The sequence below is a fragment of the Chiloscyllium plagiosum genome, chromosome 21 (genome assembly GCF_004010195.1).
Source record: "Chiloscyllium plagiosum isolate BGI_BamShark_2017 chromosome 21, ASM401019v2, whole genome shotgun sequence".
Taxonomy (NCBI): Eukaryota; Metazoa; Chordata; class Chondrichthyes; order Orectolobiformes; family Hemiscylliidae; genus Chiloscyllium; species Chiloscyllium plagiosum.
The window spans coordinates 12,753,075-12,768,100 of record NC_057730.1 but is presented as its reverse complement, the minus strand read 5'-3'; the positions used below and the strand labels follow the sequence as shown (position 1 = coordinate 12,768,100).

Genomic DNA, 15,026 nt, shown 5'->3' with positions numbered 1-15,026 from the left:
CATGTGTACTGTTTGACTAACTCTGGCATCACCTCAGTCCTTAATCACTTCAAAACTCCAGGGACATTTGAGATATGTTCTTCGGTTAGGGTGCTTTATGCACAGGGACATGTGTTTCAGATGCATCTTGTGACTCTTAGTTTGCTTTGTTAGTGCTAACTCACTTTGCCCTTGCTGGGAGACCTCCATGCTTTGTCTTAGTCACATTGCTTTCTTTCCTGCACTCTCTCAAACTCCCAGACTTCAGCACTGGTTTATGGGCTGCCAGCCTCTCTCTGGGTTACACTGCCTTTGTGTGCATGGCATGTAGTGTTCAGTTGCAGGCTTGCCAGCCTCTGTGGCTTGCATTGCTTCTTAGTGCAGAGGGAGTATCAGACTGTTTGTCAGGGTGGGGAGCTCTGAACAACCAAATGTGGTGGACAGGTCTGTATGCAGCACAATGGTATGTCAACTGCATCCAAGCTGCATGTGCCACAAAGTTTTTCAGAAAATGCGTACGTGTGCTTGAAGCAAATAGCCTAATGTGAAAATCAAAGGGGTGTTTCCCTCAACTCGAGTGGAAGGGCACCATGGTCAGCCTGGGGTACTATCAGAATCGGTCAAGCAGCTTGTCCTTTCCCTGTCCAGGGGTTTGGCCACATCTACCAGAGCCCAAGGGATTTATGCCTGTACAGTCTGGGGATTGGTCATGATCAGTCAGCCCATTGAGTCTGCTCTGCTATTCAATCATGGCTGATAAGTTTCTCAACCCCATTCTCTCTTTCTCCCTGTAATTCTTGACACTCAAGAACCTATCTATCTCAGTCTTAAATAATACTTGATGACCTGGCTTCCACAGCCTTCTGTGGCAATGAATTCCATAGATTCACCACTCTCTGGCTGAAGACATTTCTCCTTCTCTCCATTCTAAAAGGTCTTCCCTTTACTCTAAGGCTGAGCCCTCTGGTCCTAGTCTCTCCTACCAATGGAAACCAGTCTAAAGCCAGGATAACAGACAGGCCAGTCAGGGTGTTGTGGAGAAATTACCTTCAAATCTGTTCTGTTTTGTTGTCCTATTACAACTTGCACTCTATTCTACAACACTCAATTTTGGAGATGTGGTTTGACGTTAAGAATGATTATGCAGTCCATTTCATTCCTCCATTCACTGCCATACAGTAGGAACTGGTGTGGACATGAGGTGGAGTCTATGGCCTGCTGAGCAGAGTCACAAGTTCTGGCAAAGAGGAAAAAGTGAGGAGGTTTAAATAGAGTTGTCGGTACCAGAAGCCCAGCACTGTCCAAGCAAAAAGACATGGAAGGTGTAAACTGTGAAATAATGTTTGTGCTCTTGGGTAGCTATTTGTATAGTTAATTCCAAATTTGAATAATTGTAGTTGTCTCTTTTTGCTTTGAAGAAACCATTATAAGACTGAAACTGATCTATATCTATACATCTTAAAATTCAGTTGAGACGAGGATTAAAATTCCAAAAATAGGGTCCTGAACAGGTTGTGCCAGTTCCTTTTCTATAAAATAGATTAAAGCAGTCAGAGGAATAAACTTGAGGTAAATGACATCAGCCTGTGATGGTTATGGGTTATGTTACAAATGTGGATGCTGTGCAATGACTAAAGTCCTCATTTCAAATCCAGTTTTTTCAACCCACACAGAATTAATCTTCTTTCCTGCATTTTTGTTTCACAGAAATGGCAATTGCTACTTTGAAATTGAATGGCGTGGGAGAAGGATTGTTCTGAAGGCTGTCAATGGAAAATATGTGACCGCAAAAAAGAATGGGCAGCTTTGTGCCAGCATAGAAACACCAGGTAGGCCGAGGCTTCCAAATTGTACGCAGGCATGACTGTGGATTACAGCTTCCCCTCCCCACCCCACACATTGTCCTTTTTTTTGCAATTTGAACTGGTGTTTAATTGATGTTTGGAGAAGTGGGACAAGTATACCATTTTGTTTTTGAAGAATAAATTTACATTAATTGTACACTTTTTTTTAAAATTGAAGAAATCTCCACTGCTGATTTGTCAAGTTATTTTTAATGCTCTGTTACTTTGGGCCAACACTAACTCATCTGAAATTTGCTCCCCCCCCAGTCCTAGAAACTCATTTTAATCCTAAATTTCCTGTTCTACCCTAACTTTGAGTGTAACTGTTATTATCAGCCACTTTCATTACTCTACACTGATGTATTTGCACCATTTCACTTCTGGAGCTAAATTGAGCAACTCTCATTTTGTTCCCCACATTGCTATTTGCTGAGATGTATTGACCTAGGAAGCAGCTTTAGATTCATTATAAAGTTTCCACCATTTTCTCCATGTATAAAACCTTTATTGTATCCAGTTCATCTTAGAATGGCTTAAAATCACCCAAATTTTTATACATTTAAAAAAAAATTTGAGTGAAATAGAGTATCTGGGCTTCACTGGTCAGGCCAGCATTTATTGCCCATATGTAGTTGCCCTGAAAAACGTGGTGTGAGATGCCTTATTGAACCACTGCAATCTGTTGGTGTACACCAAAGTGCTATTAAATGGATTGGGGGCCTTCCAGAATTTTGTCCCAGCAGTACTGAAGGAATGCCGCTGTATTTCTCAGTCATCATGATTAGTAACATTAAGGGAACTTGCAGGTGCTAGTGTTCCCATGTCTGTTGTCCTTGTTCTTCTAGCTGGTAGTGATCATCTGTTTGGAAGGTGCTGTCTAAGGAGCCTCTGAAGCTCTGCAGTGTTTCTTATGAATGGTATGCGCAGCTGCTACTGAGTGGTGGAGGGAGTGAATGTTTATGGGTGCAGGGCCTGTGCCCGAAACGTCGAATCTCCTGTTCCCTGGATGCTGCCTGACCTGCTGTGCTGTTCCAGCAATAAAGTTTCAGCAGTGCCGATTATACAGACCGTTTCTCACGTTGGAGCTGCACTTCTGCAGAAAAGTGGAGATTACTCCATTACACTCCTGACTTCTGCCTTGTACATTGTAGCCAGGTTTTAGGGAATCTGGAGGTGAGTTACTTGCAAGATTCCTAGCCTCTGACTTCATGTAACGACAGCTTCAGATTAATGATCATTCCCATGTGGTGTTAGTGGCAGATATGTTGGTAATACCACTGAGTGTCAAGAGGAGATGATGGATCTTGTTAGAGATTATCATTTCATGACATTTGTGAGGCACAGATGTTCCCCACCTCAGCCCACAAGTAGAATCCATGCCTATAGAATAAAATGCCCGCAGTGTGGAGGCAAGCCATTCAGCCCTTCGAATCCACACCAACCCTCCAACTGGCATCCCACCCAGAGCCACTCCATCCCTGCAACCTTGCATTTTCCCATGGCTAATCCACCTTGCCTGCACATCCCTGGGCACCATGGGCAATTTAATATTGCCAATCCACCTAACCTGCATATTTTTGGAATATGGGGGAAAACAATTGAACACCATGCGGCACAGTGGCTCAGTGGTTAGCACTTCTGCCTCACAGCGTCAGGGTCCCAGGTTCAATTCCAGCCTCTGGCGACTGTCTGTGTGGAGTTTGCACATTCTCCCCGTGTCTGCGTGGATTTCCTGCGGGTGCTCCGGTTTCCTCCCACAGTCAAAAGATATGCAAGTCAGGTGAATTGGCCATGCTAAGTTGTCCGTAGTGTTAGGTGCATTAGTCAGTGGGAAATGGGTCTGGGTAGGTTACTGTTTGGAGAGTCACTGTGGACTGGTTAGGCCGGAGGGCCTGTTTCCACACTGTAGGGAATCTAATCTTAAAAAAACTCTCACAGACACTGGGAGAATGTCTGGAATTTGCACAGACACTCAAGGCTGGGATCGAACCTGGCTCCTTGGTGTTGAGTCAGCAGGTGCTAACCACTGCAACACTGTGCTGTCTCATGCCTGAATATTGTCAAGGTTTTCTTGCAATTTGATGTAGATTGCTTCAGCATTGGAGGAATCAAAATAGTGCTGAACACTGTCAGATCTTTTGATGAAGGAAACATCACTTATGAAACAGCTGAAATGGATTTAGATGAGAACACTACCTTGGGGAACTCCTACAGAGATGACTGATATCTAACATCTACAACCATCTTCCTATGTGCCAGGAATGATTGAAACCAGCAGAGAGATTCTCCCTGATTCCCATTGACTCTAGTTTTGTTCGAGCTCCTTGATAACACACACTGTCAAATACAGCTTAATGGCAAGGGTAGTCATTGCCTCCCCACGAGTTCAGCTTTCTTGTCCATATTTAAGCCTAGGCTGTGATGAGGTCAGGAGCTGACTGCCCCTGGTGGAATCAAGCTGAGCGTCAGGAAGAAGTCCACTGCCAAGCAAGTGATACTTGATAGCACTGTTGCTGACACCATCTATAACTTTACCGACAGTAGACTGATTGGGTGGTATTGAGTAGGGGGGAGTTTGCCCTGCCTCTTGTGTACAGGACGCATGGAATTTGAGGTATCTAGTGTCTTCAGTTGTCCTTTTGTACTTGAAGTGAGTAGAGTTGACTGAAGACTGATATGGTGCATCATCTACTTTGGTACTTCTGGCTAAAGATTGTTGTACATCTTTACCCTTACCCAGCCTTAGACTGTGCCCACCAGTGAGGATGGAGCTGCATCTTCAAGTGAGGTTTTTTGTATACTTTGTTTCATGGTTGAATGGCAGGGCTACAGAAGTTAGATCTGATTAGTGCTTGTGGAATTGCTTAGTCCTGTGTACCACTTGCTTATGCTGTTTGGTTACACTGTCTAGTGTTGTAGACTCCCCAGGTTAGCACCTCACTTTCAGGCATGCCTGGTGCTGCTGCTCCCGCTGCCACGCTCTCCAGCGTTGTTCTTTGAATTAGGGTTGGTCCTTTGATTCAGTGGCAATGATAGTGTGGGAGATACACTAGGCCATGAGGTTACAGATTGTGTTGGAGTATAATGGCCCACAGCACCTTGTGGATGTCCAGGCCCCTCAACACTGAGGGTACCTCTCCCACATCTCTAGTGGTCACTCTGACTGAGCAGGCTGTCACAGGCAGATGTAACTCTAGCAGGCTGATTGAGGGGGAGGTCAAATATGTTTTCTCTCTAGCTTATTCGTCCACCAACTGCTGTACACCTAGCCTAACAACTGTCATTAAAACTTGACCAGCTTGGTCATTAATGATGATGATGCCAAGACCACCACCCCTACCCCCAAGATGCTGGACATTGAAGGATATTCTCTGCCCCTGCCATATTCTGTGCTTTCTCCAAGTGGTATGTGACATGGATTTGGGGAAGGGGAGTGTGCTGTTGTTGTGGCATGGTGGTACATGATCATCAGACCCAGGGTACTTTATTGGTGATTAACCTCATTATTTTTTCCCAGCAGGTTTTCTCTCTCGCTAGTTATTGTACTTATTCCCTCCCCTCCTTTTGCCGCTTGAATATTTTTAATTTTGGAATGCAATTGGTGAAGACTGATTCTCCAAGTATTTATCGGTTTCCTTTGCTGGTTTCAGGTTCGTTATCATTCCTTCCCCAGCCTCATTTTCTCTCCAGGATCTATGCTCACTTTGGCTTCTCACTTCCTTTCTGGCTGTTGAACCACATTTTACTGTCTGTTTTGATATTACTTGCAAGTTTATGCTCAAAGTTTATTTTCTCCCTCTTCTTTTGTCACCTTTTTTGATTTTTAAAACTTACCCAATTTCTTAGAATCTTCCTTCCTCACTGGAATATGCCTTTGCTGTAAGCCTTAAACTATCATCTTAAATGTCTGCCATTGTTTCTCATCTATCTTTGCTGCTAAGCCCCTTCAGTCCACTTCAGCCAGGTCAGTCCTGATTCTTTTGTAATTAGCCATGTTCAAGCTTCACGTAATCACTTCTGACCCAAGTTCTTCCTGCTTTATTATACCATGTTCTGATCACTTTTTCTGAGGGGATCTTTAATTGTGACATCATTTATCAAATCTGCTTTGTAACACATCACCAGATTAAAAATGGCCTGATCCTGGTTGGATCCACCATACCTTTGTTCTAGGAAACTGTCTGGAATACACTCAATTTTTCCTCATGGTTTCTGCCAATCTGACTCTCCCAAACTACATGAAGGTTAAATTCACCCATGGTGAATGAGCTGCCTTTGTTTTATGCCTCATTATCTCCTGAGTGTCTGTCCCACCATATAGCTACTGTTAGGGGGCCATAAGACTACCCTTCCAGTGTCATCTTTACCCTTTTCTATTTTACCTTCACCCAGCTATCATACTTTTTTTTACATTTTCTGACTCCAAATTATTTCTTGCTATTATATTTAGAGTCAGAGATGTACAGCACAGAAACATTTTCAACTCATCCACACTAACCAGATATCCTTAAGTCAAGTCTCATTTGTCAGCATTCTCTTCCTATTCATATACGTATCCAGATGCCTTTTAGATATTGTAATTGTCACAGCTTTTACCATTTCCACTTCCTCTGGCAGCTCATTCCAGACATGCACTACCATCTGTGTTTTTAAAAGGTTGTCCCTTAGATCCCTTTTTAAACCTTGCCCCTGTCACTCTATACCTATGCCCTCTAGTTTTGGACTGCACCAACCCCATGGAAAAGACCTCGTTTTATTTATCCTACCCATGTCTCTCATGATTTGATAAACCTCTAAGGTCACCCCTCTGCCTCTGATGCACCAGTGAAAATGGTCCCAGTCAATTCCACTTCTCCCTTTGGCTCAAACACTCCAACCCTAGCAATATCTTTGTCGATCTTTTCTGAACCCTTTCAAGTTTCATGACATCCTGCCTATAGCAGGGAGATCAGAATTGCACACAATATTCCCATAGTGGCCTAAGCAGTGCCCTGTACAGCCACAACATGACCTCCCAACTCCTATACTCAATGCTCTGACCAATAAAGGAAAGCATACCAAACGCTGCCTTCACTATACTCTGTACTTGTGATTCTATGTTCAATGAATTATGAACCTGAACTCCAAAGTCTCTTGTTTAGCAACACTCCCCAGCACTTTACTATTAATAGTTCAAGCCCTGCTCTGATTTGCCGTTCCAAAATGCAGCACCCCACATTTATCTAGATTAACCTCCAACTGCCACTCCTCTGCTCATTAGCCCATCTGATAAAGATCCTGTTGTACTCTGAGGTAACCACTATCTCCAGTTTTGGTGTTGTCAGATTTATTTCATTCGATACCAACAATGCTAGCCTACAACCCTTTCCTTTTGTGCCTGTCTTTTTGAAAAGTCAGATACTTATGAAAATTTAGTTTCCAGTTCTGGTCTCCTTGCAATCATGTCTCCATACTTTGAGATCATACCCATTAACTTGTATTTGTCCTGCTAATTCATCTATTTGTTCTGAATGCTAAATACATTTGAGCTATTAATCCTGTCTTTTTCCTAAATTATCTCCCTTTTCTGTTTATTGTTGTTTCTTGGTTACTCTGTCTATTTTCTATTGCTCTCCTGGGTATAGTTACTCCAAATATTTGCCATGTACTGCCACCATATCTTGTTGCCTTGTAACCCTACATTCTCTTGCTGGTATTTGCGCCAGTACCTCACCAACACTGGTATTGGTGCCAGTGCTTCTTGCACTGAAAGCATTTTCACACACTCCAATTTTTGAGGCATGCATTTAACTCCTCGACTTTACTTACTTACTGTCAGTTTGCCTATGACTCGTGTGGTAATCCAAAGAATATTACTTTGGAGGTTTTGTTTTTAATTTAATTGGGCCCCTAATTGTGCAAAATGTATAAGCAAAACCATCTCTCTAGTTCTGCAAATGTGATTTGGTACCAATACAATGAGTGTTTAATCTCTTCCCCTGCCCCCCCCACCCCCCACCCAAGTTGTCAACCCTGAGGAGAGGTCTTTAACCCTGGCACCAGGCAGGCAACAGTCTTCAGTTCAGGGCTTCAAAGGTCCAGAAAACTGTGCTTATCTCTGTAATTATACTGTCCATAACCACAACTATATACCTATTTTCTTCCCCATATGAATAGTTCCCTGTACCAAAGTGTATTTCATTTACTTGCTTTGTTGCCCCCTTCTGTTGCTTTTATTCTTACTTCACCACCCTCCTTAAAACTGCTGCCCCAGGAGGGTGCAGTTATTGGTAGGACTCTAGGTGGTTGATAGTGTGGCGCTGAAAAAGCACAGCAAGTTAGGCAGCTTCCGAGGAACAGGAGAATCAAGGTTTCAGGCGTAAGCCCTTCATCAGGAATGCTCTTTCAGCACCACACTATTCGATACTGATCTGCCGTCTTCACTTTTTCCCAGGACTCTAGGTGTTATAGAACAGAGCAAAGAAGGGATTCAGGTACATAATTCTTTGAAATTTGCATCACAGGTAGACAGGCTGGTTAACAAGGCATTAAACACGCTGTCCTTCATTGCTCAGACCTTTTGAGGATAGGAGTTGGGTAGCCATGCTAAAGTTGTACAGGATGTTATGAGACTTCTTTTGGAACACTGAACAGTTCTGGTTGCCCTGTTACAGGAAGGATATTACTAAACTGGAGAGGGTTCAGAAAAGATTTACCAGGATGTTGGGGAAAGGTGAGCAGAGAAAGATTTAAAAAGGGCAAGGATCAACTTTTTAAAGAGTGTGGTTCATGTGTGGAATGAACTACCAGGGAGAAAGTTCATGAATTGGAAAGGTGTAGAAGGATACGGGCCAAATGCATGCAAATTGGACTAGTTTAGTTTGGGAACATGGTCAGCATGGATTAGTTGAACCAATGGGTCTGTTTCTATGTAGTATTACGCTGACTCTGACATGCAGTTTTATCAGAAGGGCATTCCTTATTATTTTTGGTTGGTGTGAGTGGTGTCCCATTAATCTAGCGTTCCCTTGGCAAGTTTGCTGTAAAAGCCCTTCTGTTCTGTACAGCAGGTTGACTCAGTTTTCCTCTTTAAAATGACTCATGTATGATGCAAGAAGCATTTCCAGGCTAGTCTTGTTTTTCAGTTGTGCCCAACACATTTTAAACTTCCTATGCAAAACTCAAAATTGCATCTACTTTATTGCAGGGCTCCAAGTTCCATATTGAGGCACCAATGTGGATCTCCTGGTTTAGCTACTTGCCTATCCCTTCTAGAAGCATTTAACCAGTTGCATATAATCTATTCCTAAACCAGAAGATTTTGAGCAGCATGTTCCCTTTTATGTTTTGACTCAAACCGAAGTATTTTTCCAACCTTTCTTGAAATGGTTTTTCATCATATTTGGTGTTTAAGTAGAAAAAGATTCCAGTACTTTAGAAAACTGCAAATCCAGATAGTGCTTTGCAATTCTTCTGTTTTAACATTGTCAGATGATTGCTACAGAAAAATGTCGATATTTGAAAAAGATTGTATCCTAAGTGTTGAAGAAATCTAAGTTTTTATTTTCTATTCACATCTTTCAGAACCAAGTCCTTTGATTATCATTTTATCATGTCGCCAGCAACTTTGAAACTTGGCATTGGTACCATGTGTGGCAGTAAGCTTTTTTTATTGGCGATGAAACAAAATTGACTGCAGCCACAGGTTTTCCCAAAGCTCTGAATTAATCTGTTTCGCTGAGTCATGTGCATCTTGTATTTTCTGCTTTAAGTAATATAGTCTGGATTAAAATGTCTTGCCCAGTGCTGGTGAAGTAAAAACTTGTTGACTGTAGTTCCAGATGGAAACTTCCATCTCCCACTGAAGTGATTCCAAACATCTGCATAACTGAATCCTGTCGAATTTTCCACAGAGCGCCAATGGTTCCAACTAGCTGTGAGACTAGGAATTGCTCATCATGTTCTCTTCCACATAAAGTCATAGAGATGTACAGCATGGAAACCGACCCTTCGGTCTAACCTGTCCATGCCGTCCAGTTATCCCAACCCAATCTAGTCCCACCTGCCAGCACCCGGCCCATATCCCTCCAAACCCTTCCTATTCATATACCCATCCAAATGCCTCTTAAATGTTGCAATTGTACCAGCCTCCACCACTTCCTCTGGCAGCTCATTTTGAACCTGTACCACCCCCTGCGTGAAACAATTGCCCCTTAGGACTTATATTTTTCCCCTCTCCACCCTAAATGTATCTCTTTTTTTTTTCTCCTTCCCTAAATGTGTTGATTCCTTGCTCAGGGTATTGGCAAAAATGTGGGGTGTGTCTTCAATTGTCCTGGCTAATTGACCGTCACTGCCTGAATTGCTATAGTGTTCACTTCAACTTTCCTGTTTTCAAGCGGAGACTGAAGAATTTGTGATGAAACTCATCAACAGGCCGATTATTGCTCTTCGTGGAGAGCATGGCTTTATTGGATGCCGGAAAATGACTGGAACCCTAGATTCAAACAGATCTTCTTACGATGTCTTCCAGCTGGAATTTAATGATGGTGCTTACAGACTCAAAGGTAAGTCATTCCATTTGTTTACTTGTTATAGGTTTCTCTCCTGTAGGCGTAATTTCTGGCAGGACATGATTCCATGAATCTCATTCTCTTAGTCCTTTTTCATGTCCTGAGTCTGGAAAGTCTCAATCCCTAGTGTTACGGTGCAGATTCATGTCACTATCTGTACTGACTCCAAATATACATCATGACTGTCATTTGCAGTCTTTCCCCATACCTTTGCAAGCTTGATTCTAGTTAAATAACGATCCAAGCCCTGATTAAATGCATGAATTGAACCTGTCTCCTCCTCATTTCTACACCGTGCATTCCAGACCTGAACAACTTGTTACATGCAAGTTTTTTTTTCTCTGGTCTTCCATTTGCTTCTTTTGCAAATCACTTCAAATCTGTGCCTTCCTGTTCCTTATACAAGCGGGAACAGTTTCTCCTTTTCTGCTGTATCCAGATCCATCATGATTTTGAAAATTTCTATCCAATTTCCTCTTCAGTCTTCCCTGCAATGAGAACAGTTTCACCAATGTAACTGAAGTTTCTCATCCCTGGAACCGTTCAGTTAAATATCTACAATAGGAGTCACTAAACCAAGCAATAACGCTGTTTTTATTCCCTACTCCTTCCTACACTTTAATTCTGGGAGCTCAGGGACCCCAATTGTATGGCATTGCTCTTCTCTTTGGAGATCAAGCCTGAACTGTATCAGGAAGTGTTTTAGCTATTAGATATTGAGAAGAGAATTTAGTTAAGCAGATCAATATTGACACCAAAATGGAGGTGTAGTGGACAGCGAAGAGGGTTACCTCAGATTACAACAGGATCTTGACCAGATGGGCCAATGGGCTGAGAAGTGGCAGATGGAGTTTAATTCAGATAAATGTGAGGTGCTGCAGTGTGGGAAAGCAAATCTTAGCAGGACTTATACACTTAATGGTAAGGTCTTAAGGAGTGTTGCTGAACAAAGAGACCTTGGAGTGCAGGTTCATAGCTCCTTGAAAGTGGAGTCACTGGTAGATAGGATAGTGAAGAAGGCATTTGGTATGCTTTCCTGTATTGGTCAGAGTATTGAGTACAGGAGTTGGGAAGCCATGTTGCGGCTGTACAGAACACTGGTTAGGCCACTGTTGGAATATTGCCTGCAATTTTGGTCTCCTTCCTATCGAAAAGATGTTGTGAAACTTGAAAGAGTTCAGAAAAGATTTACAAGGATATTGCCAGGGTTGGAGGATTTGAGCTATAGGGAGAGGCTGAACAGGCTGGGGCTGTTTTCTCTGGAGCATCAGAGGCTGAGGAGTGACCTTAGAGGTTTACAAAATTATGAAGGGCATGGATAGGGTAAATAGGCAAAGTCTTTTCCCTGGGGTCAGGGAGTCCAGAACTAGAGGGCATAGGTTTAGGGTGAAAGGGGAAAGATATAAAAGAGACCTACAGGGCATGTTTTTCACGCGGAGGGTGGTACGTGTATGAAATGAGCTGCCAGAGGATGTGGTGGAGGCTGGTACAATTGCAACATTTAAGAGGCATTTGGATGGGTATATGAATAGGAAGGGTTTGGAGGGATATGGGCCGGGTGCTGGCAGGTGGGATAGATTGGGTTGAGATATCTGGTGGGAATGGACGAGTTGGACTGAAGGGTCTGTTTCCATGCTGTACATCTCTGACTCTGACTCTGACTGTGAGTTTATACTGTACATATGAAATAAACAGGAATCAATTTTTAAGCAAACTTCATTATCCGTTTCACCGATAAATAATTTCAGTTCAACCAGTTTAATGATCATAGCAGCCAATTTTGGTCAATTTTTCCTCCTTTAAAAATTTCCAGTTATAAAGTGTTTTGATATTAACATCCATTGGGGAAAGTTGAATATCAGTAGTTCAGGTTACCATTATTATACCAATTCTCAGGCTTTTTCTAAAAAAAAACCAAAACACCTGCTTGCTACTCACTGGAGTATCTTATTTGTTTAAGTGCTACAAAAGCAGGACCAAACCTTGGTATGTTGCAGCTAGCAATCATATGCTACCATTTTTACAGGATATATCGATGAGTGAAATCATGCTGCATCTGTCCAAGACATTGATTGTGTTGCTGTTCTCGGTCTGGGTTGGCTCACAATATCTTTGCACTCTTTTGCAGATTCTACTGGGAAGTACTGGATGGTTGGAAGTGACTCTTCTGTCACCAGCAGCAGTGATCAACCTGTCGATTTCCTGTTTGAATTCTGTGATTACAACAAAGTTGCAATTAAAATAGATGGGAAGTATTTGAAGGGGGACCATGCAGGTGTGCTGAAGGCATCTGCTGATGGCATTGACTCCTCGACCCTCTGGGAGTATTAAATGCACTTTATATATAAATGTGGCTTTCCAGCATTTTTTTTTTTTGCAGTAGTCCTACCATGGGTCATAATGCCTGCCTGCCTTTCACAACATATCGTGGCAATTTTTTTAAAGCAGATTTTGTATACTCATCATGGCAATAGTTATCAAAGATAATCTCCCTAGGTCTATGCAGGCTGTATAATTCGATTCTACAACCTTTAGTATTTTTTTCATGTTAGGGTAGGGTTTTCCTGAACATCTGTAATGTGGTATTGCCAAAGTTATGGTTCAACTTGCTCTGGCCATGGATTGCAGCTGCTGTACTAACAGATGTTCTAATATTAGCCATGTTCACAAGTGCATTGCTCAGGCCTGGCTGGGAGTTTGGCCTCTTGCTGCCTCCCTTTCTAAAGGGTGGAAGGATGCAGCTTGTTAAGGGAAGCTCTTCTAGTGAGCTGACTCAATATTGGATCTGTGAAAGCCATTCCTTTTTAGCAGAAGCAGTTTAATTCTGGATTGGATAACAAACTCAATGCTCATCCCCTCCATGGACTGAGCAGTTGTCTAACTGTAGCCATAAACATTCTTATGGTGAACAGATGAAATCCAATTGCCAGAACTCCTTAGTTGCCCTTCTAACTGAAGATGTTGCTTTAGGCATTATCTTCACTAGTTCTAGAAATCTTCAGAAATCAAATACAACTGGCACAATAGAATGGTGTAGAGATGTTTAGGACTTCAGTGGGCAACATTTTAATCATGGCAACATTTAATAATGTCATTTCCCAGAATAAAATTATGTGGATATGGAATGCCCTAAGCTGGTCTTGTGTTGTGCATTTCTATTGTTTATCCATTCTTCTGTAGTTCAGTAAGTTACTTTCCTACTGCAGAGTTGTACTAGGAAAAGAGGGTGCCACATATTGGTGAAAATGACAATGCCTCGAGTGAGACACAAAGTTAATGCTTTACATTTCTGCTGTACATTGTGAATCCCAACTTGTATGATGCTCTCTCTTTAACATATTCCTTGAGGGTTAACACCACAATCTCAATGTTTCATAACTGCTCAGATTGGGCAAAATGCTGAAACACTGGACACTGCCACCTTGCCTGTTGCTGGAACTGGAGATGGGGATGTGGACTGAATAGCACTTCCCCAATGATCCAGGGGCTACTGGACTATTTAGTATGTTGTTTATTAATGGGGTTATTTCTGGAATATATTAAGCCTTAACATTCCTAGGACTGGAAAGCCAGGGCATCCCTCCTAAACTGTAATGTGCCATTACATTGGTATAAAACTGGATATCCCAATGTGAATTGTTAATGATTTGAGCAGATGGATCCTCTCTGTCATTGCAAAATACTCTTTCCTGGCTAAGACTTCATTTCCTTTTTGGCTAATGGATGAGAGAAATTCATCTAACAAATTTCATTTTGAGCTACCCAATCAATAATAGCAATTGGGTTTTGGAAGGAATAAGTTGGAACTTTTTAAGGCAGCATTTTTTTTGAGAAAAATAATTTCATGCATTTTGAGTGAAAGATGGACAGGCATTTAGACCTTGTAAGACTTTTGTGGTCCATGGTAGGATCTCTCAATGCAGTGCTGCATTCACTGAGAATGTACTTAATGGCAAATGCATGTGGTCTTGTAACTTGAGGGAACCAATTGCCAAAACCCACATCTCATATTAATGTGGACTTGAGTATTGTCCTAGAAGATCTGATTGGGATGAGGAAGCCACTGGGGTGAACTAAAGAACAACCCTCTAGTTTATGGTATCCTTATCGAAAATTTACGGAAAGAAAATATTGTTTTAAATGTCGGTTACATCATTACTGTGCAGGAAGTTCAAGAATTGCTTGATCCAAAACTTTGTGGTAAGACACCTTCAAATGTTCTTTTAAGAAAGATCAGTAAAACGTAGCTCTCATTTATCGGACATTGAAAATGGTGCCAGCTTAAAGGTTTCACCTTTCAAATGTTGCATTATTTCCACCCAAATGTATCTTGTAGAAGTAACACTGTTCCACTTTACTTCAGTCTTTTCTCTTTTTTGTACATGTCATTTGTATAACTTGAGGAATGTCATGTCAAATAAAACAGATGTTGCATATGCCAGAAAATCCATACTGTTTACAAATAATGAGTTGTGGCAACTTAATCCTGAGATTTTGGCACTGAAACCAGCCATTCTGCTCAAGTGGTCTATGCTGCATAAGAATAGCACAAAGGACTGTCTTTTGGAAATGGAGATGAACTAAATATTGAGCATCTTTTGTCTGATCTACCTGCCTGTTCTTTTCCTTTCCTGTTTGTTCTGATAGCTTT

General features: G+C 41.9%; 1 protein-coding gene across 1 annotated transcript in view; it reads left to right on the top strand.

The window, feature by feature from the left end:
• fscn1a (fascin actin-bundling protein 1a) overlaps positions 1 to 14,825 on the top strand; it is a 45,704-nt gene extending 30,879 nt beyond the window's left edge. The window contains exons 3-5 of the mRNA XM_043711264.1: positions 1,687 to 1,808; positions 10,202 to 10,369; positions 12,504 to 14,825. Of these exons, the coding sequence (XP_043567199.1) occupies positions 1,687 to 1,808; positions 10,202 to 10,369; positions 12,504 to 12,706 (493 nt within the window). The 3' untranslated portion in view covers positions 12,707 to 14,825. The remainder of the gene's footprint in view (positions 1 to 1,686; positions 1,809 to 10,201; positions 10,370 to 12,503) is intronic.
• Positions 14,826 to 15,026: the final 201 nt, after the last annotated feature.